Source organism: Coregonus lavaretus, assembly GCF_964263955.1.
Source record: "Coregonus lavaretus genome assembly, chromosome: 36".
In the NCBI taxonomy this organism is placed as follows: domain Eukaryota; kingdom Metazoa; phylum Chordata; class Actinopteri; order Salmoniformes; family Salmonidae; genus Coregonus; species Coregonus lavaretus.
In genome coordinates this window covers 1239478-1262140 of record NC_140023.1, presented here as the reverse complement: position 1 = coordinate 1262140, position 22663 = coordinate 1239478, and the positions used below count along the sequence as shown (strand labels likewise).

At 44.3% G+C, this 22663-nt stretch overlaps 1 protein-coding gene across 1 annotated transcript in view; it reads right to left on the bottom strand.

The window, feature by feature from the left end:
• The window catches only part of LOC311110501 (calcium-activated potassium channel subunit alpha-1a-like), a gene marked incomplete at its 5' end in the record, with an annotated part of 307325 nt that overhangs the window by 32811 nt on the left and 251851 nt on the right, over window positions 1–22663 (bottom strand). Inside the window, 4 exons of the mRNA XM_084153022.1 lie at window positions 6517–6610; window positions 10112–10498; window positions 11947–12024; window positions 13195–13227. Of these exons, the coding sequence (XP_084009148.1) occupies window positions 6517–6610; window positions 10112–10498; window positions 11947–12024; window positions 13195–13227 (592 nt within the window). The remainder of the gene's footprint in view (window positions 1–6516; window positions 6611–10111; window positions 10499–11946; window positions 12025–13194; window positions 13228–22663) is intronic.

The following is a 22663-nucleotide window of genomic DNA, read 5'->3' as shown; positions in this document are numbered from 1 at the left end:
AATGTGTGACGTCCTGAGTATAGCACAATTAGTCTCCTTACCCATCAAAAGGGTTAGAATGGTGTTAATTCCCAGACAGGAGCACGTCGGTCACGCGTGGAACAGAACGCTACGATGGTTATGGCGAACACAGCTCGTTCACTCAATGACACGTCTGATTGGCTGATGAATGTATATTTACACAGGCTGAGCCGGCCCCCAGACTAACAGTTTCAGATACCAGATATCTATCAATACAAAAACATATTTTGTAGAATATTAAACAAAACATTTAAAATCGCTAGAAAATGAACATGGTATCAAAAGAGAATTTACTGTACATTGCAATATATTTGCATTTAATTGCCTTGCCTAGAGCAAAGGCCTATAGTTTCCGGCAAGTAAATTGTGGGTGAAGCCTAACTGTACGATAAAGTAGCCTAGGCAATGAAAGACAGCCCATAACAAAGGAGAATTTGCCCTCTCTCTCTCCCTCTCCCCCCTCTCTCTCCCCCTCTCTCTCTCCCTCTCTCCCTGTCTCTCCCTCTCTATCCCCCCTCTCTCTCTCCCTCTCTTCCTGTCTCTCCCTCTCTATCCCCCCTCTCTCTCTCCCTCTCTCCCTGTCTCTCCCTCTCTATCCCCCCTCTCTCTCTCCCTCTCTCCCTGTCTTTCCCACTCTATCCCCCCTCTCCATCCCCCTCCAACCCTCCCTCAGTGTATATTTCAAACAGAGTTATTCCAGTGCATCGCTCAGCAGTCGCTAGCTTGGGATGGGTGTGCTCCCCCAATCCCTCTCCAGCAGGCTATGAAGGCAGCCTCTCGCTTTGAAAGTTCTCCCCATCATGCAAACTGACAAAAACATGCTTTTCAAAAACCCACAGCCAATCTGTTGATCATTATTTATTTACAAAGGCCTTCAGGCAGCAAGTCCTGTAAAAACCAGACTTGATATGGTATACACTCACTCTCTCTCTGCTGTGTTTTTCCCCCTCCTTGCTTGTAGAGTAAAGTATCCCTAAGGCTACCTCAAACAATCACTTTTCATTGTGCATAAAATCCACCTTGTAAAGCGTAAGTATTTAATATATATGGTATCATATATTGACAGGGTCTGTGGGGAGAGGAAGGGGCTTGGTAATCTGATGTTTTGCTGAGGGCTATGACTTGAAAAAGTCTACACCTAGAACAGAGGACCTGTCATCCGCAGCACCCATGAGCCAACCGAATACACAAGCAGCCCTAAAGCAGAGAAACTTTGACACTGCTTTGAAGCATTTTCAAAACCAAGTAAATAACTCCCAAGAATTATTATCACTGCGAGATCAAAGCGGAGATGCATATATTACATGGCAAATGGGGACCATCTCCTCAGCAGAGGAGAGGAGAATCAAAAATAAAACAAAGGGTTTGTTAAGAAACAAAAACTAGCAGCCATCTAAACTAGCAGTTATCTAAACTAGCAGCCATCTAAACTAGCAGCCATCTAAACTAGCAGTTATCTAAACTAGCAGTTATCTAAACTAGCAGTTATCTAAAATAGCAGCCATCTAAACTAGCAGTTATCTAAACTAGCAGCCATCTAAACTAGCAGCCATCTAAACTAGCAGCCATCGAAACTCACAGCCATCGAAACTAGCAGCCATCTAAACTAGCAGCCATCTAAACTAGCAGTTATCTAAACTAGCAGCCATCTAAACTAGCAGCCATCTAAACTAGCAGTTATCTAAACTAGCAGTTATCTAAACTAGCAGTTATCTAAACTCACAGCCATCTAAACTAGCAGCCATCTAAACTAGCAGTTATCTAAACTAGCAGTTATCTAAACTAGCAGTTATCTAAATCACAGCCATCTAAACTAGCAGCCATCTAAACTAGCAGCCATCTAAACTAGCAGTTATCTAAACTAGCAGCCATCTAAACTAGCAGTTATCTAAACTAGCAGTTATCTAAACTAGCAGTTATCTAAACTAGCAGTTATCTAAACTTGCAGCCATCTAAACTAGCAGTTATCTGGAAGTGTGCCAGTTTTTCTTTCTTTTGTCGAGGTTTGCTCTTTTTAAACATGGGCATCTCCAACGCTGCTCTCTTTGCAAACGAGTCTGAAGGGTAGGACTCTGTGTTGGGCGTGTGTGTGAGGGCTCGTTTAATTGCTTGTTTTGTTGAGAACTGAGGGAGAGCCTAACATGTGCAGCAGACAAGCTGTAAATACAATCATACAGAGCACTTCTGTTGGCTGCTGTTCAAAGGTGCCCTAAGGGGACCTAGTAACAACTCTAGCTCTACCACACAAAGCCCACCAAAGGATTCGATTGAGTTTTGCAGAGAACATACACTATACAGAAAAATATCCTATAAACCAAAATACAATGTTTAAATGAACAGCACCACCTTTCTAGCACTTTGTGCATCTGACACATTGATATTGATCACTGCATTGTTGGGTTTAGAGCTTGCAATAAAGGCATTTCACTGAACTTGTGCACGTGACATTTAAACTTGAAACTTGAAACTATGAGAAAATGAGATAACTTTGGTTGTAAGAAGAAATTTGCAAACAAAATGATAGAATCTTTAATTCATGTGTTATCGCTTTGTGTTGTTTTTGGTTAAAGATTGAATTGAACAACAACCAAACGGATACATTGTCATGATTGTTTTCTTTTCCATGACAGTTTAAGAATCTCTTTCTGAAACAAAATCATCTGATTTAGAAAACCATATGCCTTTTACTGTATCCCTAAGTACGCGTTCATATAAAAACATTTTTTTTAACAGTTTGAAGACAATAGTTTTTTCAAAATCTAATGCTATTTAATGTGGAAATATATGCTCTTCCACTCCAAATACGTTGTGAGTCACATGACAAAAAGTACACAGCACCATTAGCAGATGTCTATTGTACAGTGGCTTGCGAAAGTATTCAGCCCCCTTGGCATTTTTCCTATTTTGTTGACTTACAACCTGGAATTAAAATGTATTTTTGGGGGGTTTGTGTGACGAGTACTGAGTATACGAAGAGGCAGGACGCAGACGCAGGAATTAACAAGGTCAAGGTTTACTTAACAATGAGCAAGAGCAATAACAAAGAGAGCGTAAACGACACAAAGCTTAACAATCACACACAACATCATCCAGAACAGTCCAGGGCTAAATAGGGGTGGTGATGAGATGATGAGGTGCAGGTGCGCTGGAGGTGATTAGGGTGCGTTGGGTTTCCATTCCGGTGTTGCCTAGGTGGTGCACTCAGACCAGTTGCTCAGTAGACCGGTGAATCAGAGCGCCGGAGGGGAGCCACGGGAGGAGACGTGACAGTTTGTATCATTTGATTTACACAACATGCCTACCACTTTGAAGATGCAAAATATTTTTTATTATGAAACAAACAAGAAATAAGACAAAAAAACTGAAAACTTGAGCGTGCATAACTATTCACCCCCCCCAAAGTCAATACTTTATAGAGCCACCTTTTGCAGCAATTACAGCTGCAAGTCTCTTGGGGTATGTCTCTATAAGCTTGGCACATCTAGCCACTGGGATTTTTGCCCATTCTTTAAGGCAAAACTGCTCCAGCTGCTTCAAGTTGGATGGGTTCCGTTGGTGTACAGCAATCTTTAAGTCATATCACAGATTCTCAATTGGATTGAGGTCTGGGCTTTGACTAGGCCATTCCAAGACATTTAAATGTTTCCCCTTAAACCACTCAAGTGTTGCTTTAGCAGTATGCTTAGGGTCATTGTCCTGCTGGAAGGTGAACCTCCGTCCCAGTCTCAAATCTCTGGAAGACAAATAGGTTTCCCTCAAGAATTTCCCTGTATTTAGTGCCATCCATCATTCGTTCAATTCTGACCAGTTTCCCAGTCCCTGCCGATGAAAAACATCCCCACAGCATGATGCTGCCACCACCATGCTTCACTGTGGTGATGGTGTTCTCGGGGTGATGAGAGGTGTTGGGTTTGCGCCAGACAGCGTTTTCCTTGATGGCCAAAAAGCTCAATTTTAGTCTCATCTGACCAGAGTACCTTCTTCCATATGTTTGGGGAGTCTCCCACATGCCTTTTGGCGAACACCAAACGTGTTTGCCTATTTTTTTCTTTAAGCAATGGCTTTTTTCTGGCAACTCTTGGTTTCTTTGTTGCCTCTCTGATTAATGCCCTCCTTGCCTGGTCCGTGAGTTTTGGTGGGCAGCCCTCTCTTGGCAGGTTTGTTGTGGTGCCATAATCCTTTTTTAATAATGGATTTAATGGTGCTCCGTGGGATGTTTAAAGTTTCTGATATTTTTTTATAACCCAACCCTGATCTGTACTTCTCCACAACTTTGTCCCTGACCTGTTTGGAGAGCTCCTTGGTCTTCATGGTGCCACTTGCTTGGTGGTGCCCCTTGCTTAGTGGTGTTGCAGACTCTGGGGCCTTTCATAACAGGTTGTACTCAGGAGGCTGAATGAATTTGGTTTGGCACCTAAAACCCTCACAAACTTTAACAGATGCACAATTGAGAGCATCCTGTCAGGCTGTATCACCGCCTGGTACGGCAACTGCACCGCCCACAACCGCAGAGGGTGGTGCGGTCTTCCGAACGCATTACCGGCGGCAAACTACCCGTCCTCCAAGACACCTACAGCACCCGATGTCACAGGAAGGCCAAAAAGATCACCAAGGACATCAACCACCCGAGCCACTGCCTATTCACCCCGCTATCATCCAGAAGGCGAGGTCAGTACAGGTGCATCAAAGCTGGGACCGAGAGAATGAAAAACAGCTTCTATCTCAAGGCCATCAGACTGTTAAATAGCCATCACTAGCACATTAGATGCTGCTGCTGCCTATTGAAATCACTGGCCACTTTAAGAAATGGAACACTTGTCACTTTAATAATGTTTACATATCTTGCACTACTCATCTCATATGTATATACTGCATTCTATTCTATAACATTCTACTGTATCTTAGTCCATGCCGCTCTGTCATTGCTTGTCAATATATGTATATATTCTTAAATTCCATTCCTTACTAGATTTGTGTGTATTGGGTATATGTTGTGAAATTGTTAGATATTACTTGTTAGATATTATTGCACTGTCGGAGCTAGAAGCACAAGCATTTCGCTACACCCGCAATAACATCTGCTGAACACGTGTATGTGACAAATACAATTTGATTTGATTTGATTTATATATACTAAGATCATGTGACAGATCATGTGACACTTAGATTGCACACAGGTGGACTTTATTTAACTAATTATGTGACTTCTGAAGGTAATTGGTTGCACAATATCTTATTTAGGGGCTTCATAGCAAAGGGGGTGAATACATATGCACGCACCACTTTTCCGTTATTTATTTTTTAGAATTTTTTTAAACAAGTTCATTTCACCAATTTTGACAATTTTGTGTATGTCCATTACATGAAATCCAAATAAAAATCCATTTAAATTACAGGTTGTAATGTAACAAAATAGGAAAAACACCAAGGGGGATGAATACTTTTACAAGGCACTGTATAATTATGCAGTAAGACACAGGGCCCTAATGATCACTCTCATTTAAAAGGAAGTGGCTCTATGTCCTTGTTCTCCCATCGTCTCCACCCAGATCGGACAGCCCCCGCCTCTCTCTGTCGCTGCATTTTTCACGCCGTCATGTTCCTACCAACGTCTCTCTCGTTCCGCACAAAAACCTAAACCCTTTTATCTTTCAAAGTCAATTAACAGCAATTTAATTCCAGAGGACAGGATAAAAGGAAGGTAATATTGCAAATTCATTTTTGATTGCGATGATACATCTCACATATGGCCTTAAGTAGCAGAAACAGTAGTCGCATGTGGTGCCACAATAGATCGCACTGCCCCGGGGCAGAGGAACCACGGGGAGGACTCTGATTGGTTGCTGGTGTTGTTAGTGCCAGCATTGTTTAAGGACTACATGTGGACGGGAGGGCCGGAGGGGGCCGTAGGGGGGCGGAGGGGGCCGGAAGGGGCCAGAGGGGGGCGGAGGGGGCCATGGGGGGGCGGAGGGTGCCGGAGGGTGCCGGAGGGGGCCGGAGGGTGCCGGAGGGTGCCGGAGGGGGCCGGAGGGGGCCGTAGGGGGGCGGAGGGTGCCGGAGGGGGATGAAGGCAGGGTGGTGGGGTGACAGATGACACTTTAAAGCCAGAGGATTCTTTTTTTTTTCATGACAGGAATATTTCAGCTCTGTCATTACTGTCCGACAGCATGCCAGCCTAAACACCCCAGCCGTCCTCTCCCCTTCTTACTCTCACTTTGTTCCCCCTCTCCTCTATCACTCATTCGCTTGGCTACCCCGCTTCTTCGCTCCCTCCTCCAACCATCCCACCACCACCATCTAACTCTCTCTCCTTCTCCCACCCCTCACTCTGACTTCCTTACTCTCCTCCTTATTCGTTCCCCCCTTCCCCAGTCCCACCAACCATCCGTCTCTCTCTTTCTCTCTCCCACTCCTCCCTCCCTCCCTCCCTCCCTCCCTCCCTCCCTCTCACTTCCTTTCTATCTTTCTGTTTGAAGCATCAAATCAATGTCTTACCTCATCATGTTGGGGGAGTTGTTGGGTGAGTTTCGCATGCCTCCGTTCCGCTGCTTTTTTTTGGGCGACAGAGTTGACGTGTGCTCGTCTTCAACTGCAAACAATGCAAAGAGTGTCAGGCTATGGACAGATGGGGAGGTTAATGTGAGCTGGAACTGACACGTCAAAGAACACCAAAGCCAACACTCAATCAATCAACCATAGCAAAAAAACTAAACACCAACAACATTTTTTTTTTTTTACTAATAAAACAACATATCAGAGTCAGAGAGAAGACTGACAGAAAGAGAAAGAGCGTTAATTATTAGGGGACAAAGGCAGGAGAAAAACCACCAAGTAAGACCTGACAAATTAGCCATCGGCACACTCCGCCAAAACCCAAACCCTTTGGTTCGGTTCCTCTGTACTGGATCACTTTAGCTCCAGTATCTCTCTTTAGATCCAGTCAAAACTGCATGTGGTTGGACCTCTAGCAGTCTGCATCAGTGTGCCCATGCTTCCCTAGGCAAGCCAATACGGGACATGTGACGAGGACGGACTGTCATTGTGAACATCGTGGACAGAAGCAATGACAGAGATAGAGGGATAAAGATAGAGGATGGTTCTGTGCAGTTTGGTTGTTTTGAATGGATGACTAATGAGGCAGACCCTCACCCCATCATTCCAGCTCTAGCTATGAATAGGGTTTCAAAATTCCAGTAACTTTGCCAAAATTTTGGAAGATTCCTAGAGTCAGGTGGGAACAAGAAGGAAATCCGGAATCCTCCTATACATTTTGGGAAAGTTACGGGAATTTTGCAACCCTAGCTACTGAGCACAATGGCTCTTCTACAGGTCTAACTTAAGCTCCATGCCACAAGCACTCAGCCAATCAGCACCGCACGAGCATCCCAGAGTAGCCAATCACATGCACAACCAGCACTCCAAACAGGAAATGATTGAGTAGCCTAGCATTAGCCTATCATTAGCATTATGGCTAGTTCACTGCACACACCACCCACCAGTAGCTAGAAGAAGGTCAAAACAACCCTTTCAAATAGCTGAAATATAGTATCTGAAAAAATTACTGGGCTTGCAAACCCTCAATTGTCAAACGTAATCTAGGGTTGATGCATTAATAATCAATATAACAAGTATTAAATACATTCAAAGAATGAACTTGCTGAGTACAGCTTTAAAAGGAACATTTAAAATTGTTCAACTTCATATTCATAATCTCCAGCACCACCCCAACATCAACATATGTGAAAATGTCTAGGTTCTAGGCGTTTCTAGGTTTTGTAGCAAAAAAAGATCGAGGAAGATAAGTGTTTCCAATGACCTCATCGGTGTGCATCGTGTGATTTTAATTAATTATGAGTTGGCATTGCCTACTAATTGGTTGATGATATCATTGTAAAAAAAAATGTTCTACAAAACATAGAAACACACAATTTTCTCATATGTAGATGGAGATGCTGGAGCTGATGAAAATGAAGTAAAACATTTGTGAAATGTTCTTTTAAATGAATCTTGTACTACAGTCAGGCAGCACTTTTAGATTAGATTGATCTGATAGATGTTCATTTTCCTGTCTGCTACTCCTCACTCTGCAGGAGATTAAAACGTTCCTCCAAACCAGACAGAAGACTAAGAGAAAGGCACAGCTAGAGAGAAGTCCAGTCCAGGCCCACTAGTCCAGGCCCACCAGGCCCACTACCCTACTAAAGACTTTCAGTTTAGCTAACACCAGTCTTTTCTAACGTCTGTCTGAGTTCCAAGGGCTTTCAGAGTCAGACAAGGCACCCAGGCACTTTTCTTATTCACTTCGTATTCTCCACAGCACACAAATGCCAACGCCACCGTCACTTCAAACCCTGTATTAGTGCATTGGATAGAAATCAATACTACAGCATGATATTACTGCAAATCAATGTCGCGTAGCTGCAAGCGCTGACTGCTCCGAGCACCAAGGACATTTCATTACCGTCTGAGCATCCCTTCTAGACTGTCACCTAATTGCACTAATAAAATATAAAAATGCGGCTTTGCCCCTTAATAAAATGCCATTCTCTGACATTTCCGCTCTGCAAATTTGGATGTCCTGAATAGCTAATATCACAAGAAAGCGCTTTCCACTTTACAACCGCATCGCTCTCTAGTCTAATCCACTTTGTGAAAATATCACAGAATAAAATATTATTTACTGTTGGCTTATTGTTCTATGTTAGTTGATACATCCAGTCTCATATCTCTGGGCCTAGCCAGTCTCATATCTGGGCCTAGCCAGTCTCATATCTGGGCCTAGCCAGACTCATATCTCTGGGCCTAGCCAGTCTCATATTATTATTTGTATTTATTTTTTAACCTTTATTTAACTAGGCAAGTCGGACGACACTGGGCCAATTGTGCGCTGCTCCTGGAATCAAACCAGGGTCTGTAGTGATGCCTCTAGCACTGAGATGCAGTGCCTTAGACCACTGCACCACTCAGGAGCCCATATCTCTGGGCCTAGCCAGTCTCATATCTCTGTTCCTAACCAGTCTCATATCTCTGGGCCTAGCCAGTCTCATATCTCTGTTCCTAGCCAGTCTCATATCTCTGTTCCTAACCAGTCTCATATCTCTGTTCCTAGCCAGTTTCATATCTCTGTTCCTAACCAGTCTCATATCTCTGGGCCTAGCCAGTCTCATATCTCTGGGCCTAGCCAGTCTCATATCTCTGGGCCTAGCCAGTCTCATATCTCTGGGCCTAGCCGGTCTCATATCCTTGGCCGTGTGATCGATCAGTTCTGTTAAAAGCTAGTGTGATTACACACAACAACAATGACGGTAAGTTAGATCACCAACAATGAAACATGTTCTGCACTGTAGCCATGGAGATCACAGCTTGTGACTGTGACTGTAGCAATGACATCACAGTACTTTGAAAACTAAACCGCTATCTACACAACAGTCTCTCTGAGATTGATATAGTAGACTGTTGTTGTCTGAATGATCAGGGCAGCAATTCTCCTGTCACATCATCACCCAAATGTAATTCAAATAAAATAAAAATTACCCAAACTTCTCAAGGCATCTATACAAACGCAATAAACAATAACATATTGTACAAATTCCTCTCTTTGCAGATGGACTAAGAACTACATGTGTTCTACCACTATGCCAGGTGTTACAAAGTCATCTACTAGTCCTATTCCATAGCTTGGCAGCCACACACACAGCACTGGGTGTTGCATTATTGAGCGCGTGAGAGCTGCTTCCATGCAAAGCAGCAGCGAGGGCAGTGGTGGTATTTACAACAAGCATCAGCATCTAGCAGCAGCTAGTAGCATCTAGTAGCATCTAGCAGCAGCTAGCGGCAGCTAGCGGCATCTAGCAGCATCTAGCAGCAGCTAGTAGCATCTAGTAGCAGCTAGTAGCATCTAGCAGCAGCTAGTAGCATCTAGCAGCATCTAGCAGCAGCTAGTAGCATCTAGCAGCAGCTAGTAGCATCTAGCAGCAGCTAGCAGCAGCTCAGTGAAGGCAGGCGACGGACGCAGTGTGACAGTACAGGACAGTACAGGGTGTTAAGAACTGACAGGGACTGATGCATCACGCCAAGAGGGGCAACCTACAGGCCCTGCTGCTGCGGCCGTGCAGCGTTGCGTTACTGGGGTGGTAGCGGTATTTCACCGGCAGGCTGCGGGCCCGGTTCAGCCTGCTCTGTTCGGCCAGGGCCCGGCCCGCCCCGTCCCCTCTGCTGGGGCCAGAGATACTGAAGCGGAGCCCCCCGTGGGGCCCCAGACCCAGCCCCACCCCCGGAGGAAGCAGGCTTCCTTTACGGTTATTAACGAGGGGTACAGCGGGGTCCGCGTCCCGGGGGGCTGGGGGGTCCTTGTGGCGGGAGGGGCGAGGCGGTGCTTGGGGGTGCATGGCGTTAGATGTGATGTTGGAGGAGGGCGCGGTGCAGTTGGAGATTTTAATTGATTGGTTTTGTAAAGCTGATCTAACTTCATCCTTTACTGTCAAACAATGGAGAATAAACAGAGTGAGACAGAAAGGCTGGAGAGACGGAGGTTTCTAGAAAGATAGAAAGACAATGGTATTTACTTTATAATTTATCTTGTGCTGTGAAATATTAAATTGTGTGTTAAAAAAGCTATGTGTTATTATATTCAGCACACCAAACATTTTAGGATAAATGTTACGGATTACATTTCTGCTTCTTTTTTAAACATGCTCATCCGCAGTTACAAACACTGAGACAAAATAAATCCTTATTAAAACAATGTTATATAAATTATTAATAATTTCTCCTGCATCACTAAATATTTGAATGGGGGAAATGAATGTGATTTTTATTGTTGGACCATTTATTTCCCACTTGATAATGACTGGTTTGAGAATGGTCCTGTAGTTGGGTCATTCTTTTCTCAGTAATTGACGATGACACCTCAATGTAATTATGATTTTTTCATTCCTAATAAACAATAAACATCTGTTTTTTTCTCCCTCTTGCTCCGTTCTGCTACAGTGCGTGTTAGAACAAAGCAGTAACACAGTCGGTCTGTAAATAGCCAGGCCAAATTACGTTGAAAACCCCTCCATAGTGGAACCTCATCTCTACCACAATGTATGGTACATATGACATATTATGGTAAAGTAGGTTGACAGGTTGCTGTGTGTGTGTGTGTGTGTGTGTGTGTGTCATGGTCTTAGCCGGTCCCCCCTCCCCCCCATCCCCCTCCCGGAGCACTAAACAGAGGTTTATCCCAGCTGTCAGCTGCCTCCTTGATTTACAGAGCGCCACCGATAGCTCCTGGATTCATCTGTCCCTTGTCAAACACGCGCAGTGTTGGAGCGTACTCACACACCCTGGCAGGTCCACTGTGCACTCAGAACAGTCCAGACGGGAACTGTCCCCACCAGAAATGCAAATCACAAGACGGGGCCATCACGCATGCAAGTCCCCATCAGGGTCCTATGCAAATCACAGACAGGATGGGACAGCGGAGAGGATACTGTTGTAGATATTGTTGTTTGTTTATTGTAACTGAGCTAAGTTTGATTTGTGTATTAATATTAGGCCCACCGGTGCTGGATACTGGGTTGGTATCATAGTATGATTTGGTATTTTTTGCTGTGTAACATTATGTATTATTTTGTATTGTATTACTAGTATTGGATTATTTTATCATTTTGTTATAATTAATTGTGTTATTTTTATCATTACAGTTATTTTTGTTATGTATCATACAGTACCTCTGTAGTTATGACAAACACAGAAAGCAGTGTATTATACAGTAAGCATCTGAAATGTTTATTAAACTGTAGGATAAAAAGAAAACTAAAAACATAACGTTATAACAAACAAAAAGCATTTAACAATTAACATTCACATTTATCTATATGAAACAAGATAGAAATTAGTACATTTGGTCAACGCTATACTTTATACTGAGAGATTTACCTAAACTGCAATCTGCTTTGAACCGAACCCCGGTCTCTTTTTGACTTCCCGTTTTCCCTGGTGTTGTAGCGCCCTCTGCTGCTCAACGCAGCACAACACAAAAACATTGAGCTGAATACAACGTCATCAAGAACAAGAGCATGGATCTTAAATCAATTGCTACAAATATATGTTAAGTATATGTAAAGGATATATATGTTATACAGTTAGGTACTGAATTAGCTAGGTCACTTAGAAGATAGTGAAGTTATCTATGTAGTTCTGATGTGAGAAGGGATCGGGGGCTTATAACACGCCAGGCAATGAGATTAATTTACACATTATCATTGCGGACAAACTGTGTTATTATTGTCAAGGGCCTCTGTATCAATTCACATCATGTACAGAAGAGACTTTAAGATGGTAGCTTTGTATTCTACAACTAAAGGGGAGAACAAAAACCAAACCAAAGCATTGTATTAATACTTGGGTGGTGGGGGACTAGTACAGGTTTAAACACATGGAGGGATTTGGGTGGGTGGGGGGTGGTGATGGTGGAGGAGGTATGGGGGGGTGATGGTGGAGGAGGTATGGGGAGGGGGGGTGGTGATGGTGGAGGAGGTATGGGGGGGGGTGGTGGAGGAGGTATGGGGAGGGGGGGGGGTGATGGTGGAGGAGGTATGGGGGGGTGATGGTGGAGGAGGTATGGGGAGGGGGGGTGGTGATGGTGGAGGAGGTATGGGGAGGGGGGTGGTGATGGTGGAGGAGGTATGGGGAGGGGGGGTGGTGATGGTGGAGGAGGTATGGGGAGGGGGGGGGGTGATGGTGGAGGAGGTATGGGGGGTGATGGTGGAGGAGGTATGGGGAGGGGGGGGTGATGGTGGAGGAGGTATGGGGAGGGGGGGGGTGATGGTGGAGGAGGTATGGGGAGGGGGGTGGTGATGGTGGAGGAGGTATGGGGAGGGGGGGGGGTGATGGTGGAGGAGGTATGGGGAGGGGGGTGGTGATGGTGGAGGAGGTATGGGGAGGGGGGGTGGTGATGGTGGAGGAGGTATGGGGGGGTGATGGTGGAGGAGGTATGGGGAGGGGGGTGGTGATGGTGGAGGAGGTATGGGGAGGGGGGGTGGTGATGGTGGAGGAGGTATGGGGAGGGGGGGTGGTGATGGTGGAGGAGGTATGGGGTGGGGGGTGGTGATGGTGGAGGAGGTATGGGGAGGGGGAGTGGTGATGGTGGAGGAGGTATGGGGAGGGACAGAGAAACACACTTACGTGATCTGACATATCCATTATACTTATATTTGGCTGAGGAGAAGTGCAAGAGACAGATGACAGGTTACATGGAGGAAGAGTGGTGATGATCATGATGAGAGAGATGGACGGAGTGACAGACAGACATCCCAGACAGACATCCCAGACAGACATCCCAGACAGACATCCCAGACAGATGTAAAATGAAGTAAAAAGAAAATGGTTAGACAATAATGAATTAGCACTATTTTAGAGCACATTGGTTATGGCGCAAAATGTGAGCTGAACAGAGAAAATAGTACAAAACGGCGATGGATGAGGTGGATGAGGTGGATGAGGTGGATGAGGTGAATGAGGTGGATGAGGTGGATGAGGTGAATGAGGTGGATGAGGTGAATGAGGTGGATGAGGTGAATGAGGTGGATGAGGTGGATGAGGTGAATGAGGTGAATGAGGTGGATGAGGTGGATGAGAGTGATGGACTGTATGGGCACAGAGAGAGCTAGGTGAAACAGAGAGAGCTAGGTGAAACAGAGGAGGGGATAACGCCGTGCTTCTGGAAAAATTAAACAAAACTGTGGGACGTTATCAAAATCTTGTTTCGTGGTTAGGAATTTTCAGATGAGCTGAATTGAACTCCAGCTATTGAATGATTCATCAGGGTTAGGTTGTTTGAGTATGCGAAAAAATAAAGTATGCGACATTCTGAAAATGGAAATTAACCAATAACGTGAAACAACGCAATCGCGCACGACACCTCAGTATACGAAAATAAAACGTTTTATAGTATCTGAATTTTCAAAAATGGAGTATGGTTTAAATGCCAGGATGTTATACTTATTCCGGCTCTTAAATTAGTAGAATTTGATGCACACTTTTCCACAATGCGTTGGAAGAGGTGGGCTGCGAGTGATAGGCCCTAGTTCTCTTCAAGAAGCCAAACAACAAAACTAGGCAACTTAATTGGGAAGATGCCACATAGCGAAGCTTCTGCGGTGGTGTTCAAATGTAGGCTAAGTCGTTTTTGTTCTCCTTAAAATGATCACCGGTATTGCATCATAGGCTACACAAGTACAGTTGAAGTCGGAAGTTTACATACACCTTAGCCAAATACATTTAAACTCAGTTTTTCACAATTCCTGACATTTAATCCTTGTAAAAATTCCCTGTCTTAGGTCAGTTAGGATCATCACTTTATTTTAAGAATGTGAAATGTCAGAATAATAGTAGAGAGAATGATTTATTTCAGCTTTTATTTATTTCATCACATTCCCAGTGGGTCAGAAGTTTATATACACTCAATTAGTATTTGGTAGCATTGCCTTTAAATTGTTTAACTTAGGTCAAATGTTTTGGGTAGCCTTCCACAAGCTTCCCACAATAAGTTGGGTGAATTTTGGCCCATTCCTCCTGACAGAGCTGGTGTAACTGAGTCAGGTTTGTAGGCCTCCTTGCTCGTACACGCTTTTCAGTTCTGCCCACAAATTTTCTATAGGATTGAGGTCAGGGCTTTGTGATGGCTACTCCAATACCTTGACCTTGTTGTCCTTAAGCCATTTTGCAACAACTTTGGAAGTATGCTTGGGGTCATTGTCCATTTGGAAGACCATTTGCGACCAAGCTTTAACTTTCTGACTGATGTCTTGAGATGTTGCTTCAATATATCCACGTAATTTTGATGCCATCTATTTTGTGAAGTGCACCAGTCCATCCTGCAGCAAAGCACCCCCACAGCATGATGCTGCCACCCCCGTGCTTCACGGTTGGGATGGTGTTCTTCGGCTTGCAAGAACCCCCTTTTTCCTCCAAACATAACGATGGTCATTATGGCCAAACAGTTATATTTGTGTTTCATCAGACCAGAGGACATTTCTCCAAAATGTACGATCTTTGTCCCCATGTGCAGTTGCAAACCGTAGTCTGTCTTTTTTATGGCGGTTTTGGAGCAGTGGCTTCTTCCTTGCTGAGCGGCCTTTCAGGTTATGTTGATATAGGACTCGTTTTACTGTGGATATAGATACTTTTGTACCTGTTTCCTCCAGCATCTTCACAAGGTCCTTTGCTGTTGTTCTGGGATTTATTTGCACGTTACGCACCAAAGTACGTTCATCTCTAGGAGACAGAACACGTCTCCTTCCTGAGTGGTATGACGGCTGCGTGGTCCCATGGTGTTTATACTTGCATACTATTGTTTGTACAGATGTACAGATGAACGTGGTACCTTCAGTCATTTGGAAATTGCTCCCAAGGTTGAACCAGACTTGTGGAGGTCTACAATTGTTTTTCTGAGGTCTTGGCTGATTTCTTTTGATTTTCCCATGATGTCAAGCAAAGAGGCACTGGGTTTGAAGGTAGGCCTTGAAATACATCCACAGGTACACCTCCAATTGACTCAAATTATGTCAATTAGCCTATCAGAAGCTTCTAAAGCCATGACATCATTTTCTGGAATTTTCCAAGCTGTTTAAAAGGCACAGTCAACTTAGTGTACGTAAACTTCTGACCCACTGGAATTGTGATACAGTGAAATAATCTGTCTGTAAACAATTGTTGGAAAAATTACTTGTGTCATGCACAAAGTAGATGTCCTAACCGACTTGTCAAAACTATAGTTTGTTAACAAGAAATGTATGGAGTGGTTGAAAAACAAGTTTTAATGACTCCAACCTAAGTGTATGTAAACTTCCGACTTCAACTGTACATATTTTTAAGTGGATTTCTGTTTCCTCATTGAAAAGTGTTTTGTGTTCTCTTAGCCTTTGTCAGAGCTTTTACACTAAATACTAAACCATCTTTTGATTTCTGAATGTGTGGGCACCAGGGACTCGGGATGTGGCTGCGTACGGCCACTGAGTCATTCTGAGTCAGTCGTTTGAGTCGGGTATTTCACAGTTCAAAGAGGAATACATCTGAGATAAAGCAGTGGATATAGTGATTTGTATGAAGGATACAAGGGAGGGCTCTGGCCAAAAGTAATGTGCAATATATAAGGAATAGGGTGCTATTATATAGGGAATAGAGTGCTATTTGGGATGGAGTCAGACAGTGAGCTAGCTAGCTAGATTAGCCTTCCCTGCTCTGCTCTGTTCTGTCTTCAACAGTAAAGGTCACAGTGAAGGCCCAGGGCTGCCCTGTGACACACACCCTCAAACAAGGACCCTCGCTGGCCCTGGCATCTGTCGCTATCGATTTGCCCGTGTCCGCAGAGGCGGCAGGCTAACCGGCTAGCGTCTGAGGGGTAGCGCGACGGAGGAGTGCGGAGGGGAGAGGGGGAACCAAGCTTGCCTGGTGGACAGGAGCTGTCAGGGCACGTTTCGGTGATGGACCAGCAGGGCCAGGGAAATGAAAATGCAAACATAATTTCCATGTCAGGCTGGATAAGGAACGCCTGCCGCTGACACACACACACACACACACACACACACACACACACACACACACACACACACACATACCTCCCTATCTCTGTAAGTAAGACCGAGACTTGCTCACAGCACACAGACCAGCCTCCAGACCCGAACCCCTTCTACTGACCCTAAACCCTGCCCCAGCAGGCCCAGCCTCCAGACCCAAACCCCTTCTCCTGACCCTAAACCCTGCCCCAGCAGGCCCAGCCTCCAGACCCAAACCCCTTCTTCTGACCCTAAACCCTGCCCCAGCCCCAGCCCAGCAGGCCCAGCCTCCAGGCCCGAACCCCAGATGGCCCCCAGAAAAGGTGTAAGCTGGGACAAACAGAGGGCCCTGAGAGACCAAAAACAGTGTGTCCCAAAGATGACCTCCACAAGGTTCACCTTCTAGCTGAATCACTGCTCTTACTTAGGTAGAAGCGCAACCACTTTCGTTTTAGACACAGCTATGAGTTTCACATGTCTACTATTAGCCCGTCCATGTATATTTCAATTGGCAAACAACTCTGCATAACGTGTGATCAAAATGTTTAATAACATACGACGTGAAGCGCCTCGCAGATACAGTAAATAAATAAGAAAACACTATTAAAAAATAAACCAGTTATCCAGAGAGGAAAATCCATTTCAGATGTGAATGAAGTCGTGGTCAGAGACATCCTATCCACTCTGAAAGACAGAAAAAAGAAAGAGAGGAAATCCAACGATAGTGATCCCTAACAGACATTCTAAATGACCCTATTCTCTCTCTCTCTCTCCAGAGTTAAACGGGGAAATCCGCAGTTGAAACAATAGTGTTTTCGCCCTTTTTGGTAAGAAGCTGAGGGAAGGGGCTGGAGAAATGTAACCACTTTCAAATTCATAGACAGAGCTGAAGGGGGGTACGACAGTTGAACTAAGCTCATGAGGTAAGTTATATTCTTCAAGAATCAATGGGTTCATATAATTAATTTATAAGTCCAAAAATGGATGAAGCAAGTGCAGATTTCCCCTATAAAGAGAACAAGAAGAAATCCAAGACGGGAGGATTCCCTGAAATCCTAGGAAGGGCTGAGGGAGGAGAGAGATCAGTAACTTCCCTAATGGCCAGCTATACTGTAGGTGCAGAGGGAGAGTAGCGGCCCACCAACCTACAAGAGGAAAAACCAAACTCAACATCAGCCGGTTGACACTAATCTAGTCTAAGCTCACTCACAGATGGTGGGAGAATGCTGAGGAGGAAATCAGATGGGGCTAGAGGAGCAACAGAGGGCTAAGATCCCACACTTTTGAATGCACCGCTCACTGGTTAAATCTGTTTCCACTAGCAACCTGGATGTTGCTAAATAACCAGCTAACGAATGTAAAAATGGTTTGGATGAAACACCCTCGGTAAATTGAAAATAAGCTACAACTTAAAAAAGTGACCTATCCCTTTAAGGAAACGGAACGTTCTCCTGGGTTCCTGATTACTGAGGAAGAGGAGAAAGTAATCTGATGGAACAAAGATCAAGCCTGGGAAAAGAGAGCGGGAGTTCTTTCTCTTAAACGTGTGGAGTAGCTCGCTCCTTCTTTACAAGTCAATCCATATCTGTTGGCTGGATGAGTATCATGGCTGAGGCTCACGATCGGAAGGTAACTGGAAAAGTATTTCCAAAGGACTGGGTATAAAAAGAACTCAACACATATTCATTGTTTTCTCATTGGAAAATGAACCACTTTCCTATAATAATGAAGAAGAGAGATACACAATCAACTGTCAACAACTACAGACCACAATACTCTGACAGACAAGAGTCATATAATCACATATAATCATGTAATAAGCCACGGTGAGAACCTTGAAGAGAAACGTGGTGGAAGTCTGGCAATGAGGATGTAAACACTGAGAAACTTTAAAAGGTACAGACAGCAAAATGACATCATCATACACAACAGGGCGTGGCCACAAAGGAGGGTGTGATATTGTGAAGAGCCAATAAATCCCCCTCGCTAAGCCCCACCCCCCTGATTTCCCGGGAAGTCCAATTCCCCATTGACACCAATGGAGAAACCCCTCACAATGATCTCAAACTGTGTTTTTAATACACAAATTAAACACAGACTGCCTACCCATTGCTAATCAGAAAACTCTCTGGCATGTTGTGGTGGACTGTCATTAAAATTGCTTCACGGGAACCTGGTAAAATGAAGTTTGTACTGTGGCTAGCCACTGGATGCCTCTGAATGCACCGTCAGCATGCAGTCAAAGCTACTAACCACTTTTGGAGATAACCAGTACTCAAATTGTATCCTGATGTCGACAGCAGATGTGAGTTATATTCATAAGCTAGTTAACATACATTTGGAGAATATAAGTTACATTAACTGGCTAGCTAGTTACCTAGCGTTAGCAAGGTCAATGAGAGCTAGCTAGCTAACCAACAAAAATATACTTTCTTGAAAATACTCCATCAACAGGCACTGTATTTTAGGAATCATTCGTAAGTACCCCTTGTGTACTGTTCAATTATTTAGCCATTTAAGCAACTTTTTTTTTTAATGAAAACTCTCCGCTTTTGCCATTGCCCTCATTGGCTTCCATGCATTTGAAATGAGAGCCTGTCCATGCGTTGGACCCAAGCTTGCTTATCGACAGTTACTATCCACCGGAGCGCTGCAATTGGTTGCCCAAAATTCTGAGATGGGGATTATGTAGGTAGGTCTTCCCAATGTGTATGATGATGTCATCTTGTTTAGTAGTGTACCTTTAAGATAAACCCCATTTGATATGCTACATATCTACATTATCTATGAATATCATTTGATGAACATGGCTCTCGTTCCTGCACAAATCAGTCCTGCGTGCTTGAAATAAAATGATCAGGAACAGAACAGAAACATAATTAGCAAGGAGGTTCCTCTAAAGGCTTGTGATACCTTCATAAACAAAGTAAGACAAAGCAACAACAAAAATCATCATCAAGATATTGCATACATTCAGAAATAAATCATCCCTTCAACTGTCACATTTTTCTTCATCATATTTATAGATAACATACAGCATTAGAAAGAATATAACACACCAAACACCAACTGTCTAATAACAGTCACCACACGAGTGCTTGACTGATGTGGCAGGTGCTAGCCACAGAGCTAACAGCTACAGTAGAGCAGCGGCACAAACCAACACCATCACTACCACCCAATACAACCCACAGAAATAATAATAATAATAATAATAAATACAACTCAAATTAATAATAATAATAATAATACATTTAAATAAGCCACGACAGCGCAACAGCAACTATGGAAGCACGCCACATGGACAACGTTACGGATAAAGCACAAAGGTACATGGTCCACATAGTACACACACAGAACAGACATGTAACAGCATGTGTTGGGCGGTGTAACTTACAGGCACGTAAAGTGGTTGCGCAATCATGAACAGAGACAGAGGAGAGTGGGTAGGCCCTCTGTAGGGTGTCCATGTTACTATGTACACTGCCTGACATGCAAGAGCAGTCTTGCTCTGAACGGCCGCAATCAAAACAACATGCCAGTTTCATTTGTTTGTAGACGGACATCTTGGCTACAGTCATGTTTTGGGATGAGAGGAAGAGGAAAAGCAGCAGGTTAATGGCAAAAGGAGAAATAGTCATCCAGGGAAGCAGGAAGGTTACTCCATAAAGGAGACATAGTCATCCAGGGAAGCAGGAAGGTTACTCCATAATGGAGACAATAAGATAACAAATGCAAAGCCTTAAATGCCAGCTCTCGCAGGCTTGAACCCCAACAAAAGACCAGTAAAGGGCACATACAATCAGGGGTTGGAACCGGTTCAGGGAACACAACAGAAAAACGTAAAATAACAACCATTTTCAAGGAACGGAAACAGAACCGAGAACGAAAGTCATCTGTAGTATTTTTTAATCTTGAGAACAGTTTTTTTGTTTCCGAAAATTGTTTTCATGTATAGTATATAATTATGTTATTCAGTGAAGTTCTGATGCTAGTAATAACCTAAACGCATTCCAATTCACGTCACAATGTTTATCGCTTCAAGCCAAGCTCCCTTCATGTCCACCCATCTTTCTCGCTCTCTCCCCACCCTTGAAATTTCAGTCAAATCTCACGCCTGCCCTTATATGGCCAATCAAACATGTAAACAACTACCCGTTCTGTAGCAAGCTTCTCTATCCTTGATAATTGGTGGAGTAAATTAATGAGCTAAACTATGTAGATTTGACGAGTAAAAAAAGCACAAAAAGGAACAATCTGAATCTGAACCAGTTCAGAACCCTATTATGCTGGTCAGAACACTGGAACGGAATGAAAAAATAGCGGTTCTGTTTAGAACAAAACGATTGGAAAATAATTTTGGATCCAACCCCTGCCTAAAACATTAGGGTGCCTCATATACGGCTAGAGTGCCAAACTGACTGTGGTTCTTTGCAGTGAGAATTATGTGCAATATTTTACCATGGTCAAATGAAGCTTTTTCAATGTTATCCCAAAGTCTTGTTTTGATCAATAAAGTTTTTAACAATTTGAAAGTCCAATTTGACTAGTCAAGGTGGTCTCAGGGTCAAGGGTCAAGCTGTGTCCTAAGGCTGTAAATGCCATAACAGGTATAAAGGCAAATATGACAGTGGGGGAGAGGGGAAGGGGAGAGAGGGGAAGGGGAGGGGGAGAGAGGGGAAGGGGTGGGGGAGAGAGGGGAAGGGGAGGGGGAGAGAGGGGAAGGGGAGGGGGAGAGAGGGGAAGGGGAGGGGGAGAGAGGGGAAGGGGAGGGGGAGAGAGGAGTCATTCGGGGCCGGAGAGTAGCATGGACAATGTCTTCAGCAGCAAACCTCATACTGACATATAATGTTTAATTCAGAACAGAACAGATCAAAACATCCTCTATCCGTTCGGCTAAAGGTGTGGATCACGTACCTGTTTCCCCTCATGCAGCTGCGCCAGCCGTGGTCAAGGCTTCATCACACTAATCTACTGGCTAGACTGGCCAGGCCATTCCATGCAGGACAAGAGTTTCACTACAGCAGCACTCCTCCAGAGAGGCTTGAGAGTGGTGTGTGTGTACAGTGCATTCGGAAAGTATTCAGACCCCTTGATTTTTTCCACATTTTGTTACGTTACTGCCTTACTCTAAAATGTATTAAATTGTTTTATTCCCTCATCAATCTACACACAATACCCCATAATGACAAAGCAAAAACAGTTAGACATTTTTGCTAATTTATTAAAAATAAAAAACGGAAATATCACATTTACATAAGTATTCAGACCCTTTACTCAATACTTTGTTGAAGCACCTTTGGCAGCGATTACAGTCTTCTTGGGTATGACGCTAAAAGCTCGGCACACCTGTATTTGGGGAGTTTCTCCAATTCTTCTCTGCAGATCCTCTCAAGCTCTGTCAGGTTGGATGGGGAGCGTCGCTGCACAGCTATTTTCAGGTCTTTCCAGAGATATTCGATCGGGTTCAAGTCCGGGCTCTGGCTGGGCCACTCAAGGACATTCAGAGACTTGTCCCGAAGCCACTCCTGCGTTGTCTTGGCTGTGTGCTTAGGGTCGTTGTCCTGTTGGAAGGTGAACCTTCTCCCCAGTCTGAGGTCCTGAGCGCACTGGAGCAGGTTTTCATCAAGGATCTCTCTGTACTTTGCTCCGTTCAGCTTTCCCTCGATCCTGACTAGTCTCCAAGTCCCTGCTGCTGAAAAACATTCCCACAGCATAATGCTGCCACCACCACGCTTCACCGTAGGGATGGTGCCAGGTTTCCTCCAGATGTGATGCTTGGCATTCAGGCCAAAGAGTTTAATCTTGATTACATCAGACCAGAGAATCTTGTTTCTCATGGTCTGAGAGTCTTTAGGTGCCTTTTGGCAACTCCAAGCGGGCTGTCATGTGCCTTTTACTGAGGAGTGGCTTCCGTCTGGCCACTCTACCATAAAGGCCTGATTGGTGGAGTGCTGCAGAGATGGTTGTCCTTCTGGAAGGTTTTCCATCTCCACAGAGGAACTCTGGAGCTCTGTCAGAGTGACCATCGGGTTCTTGGTCACCTCCCTGACCAAGGCCCTTTCCCCCCGATTGCTCAGTTTGTCCGGGCGGCCAGC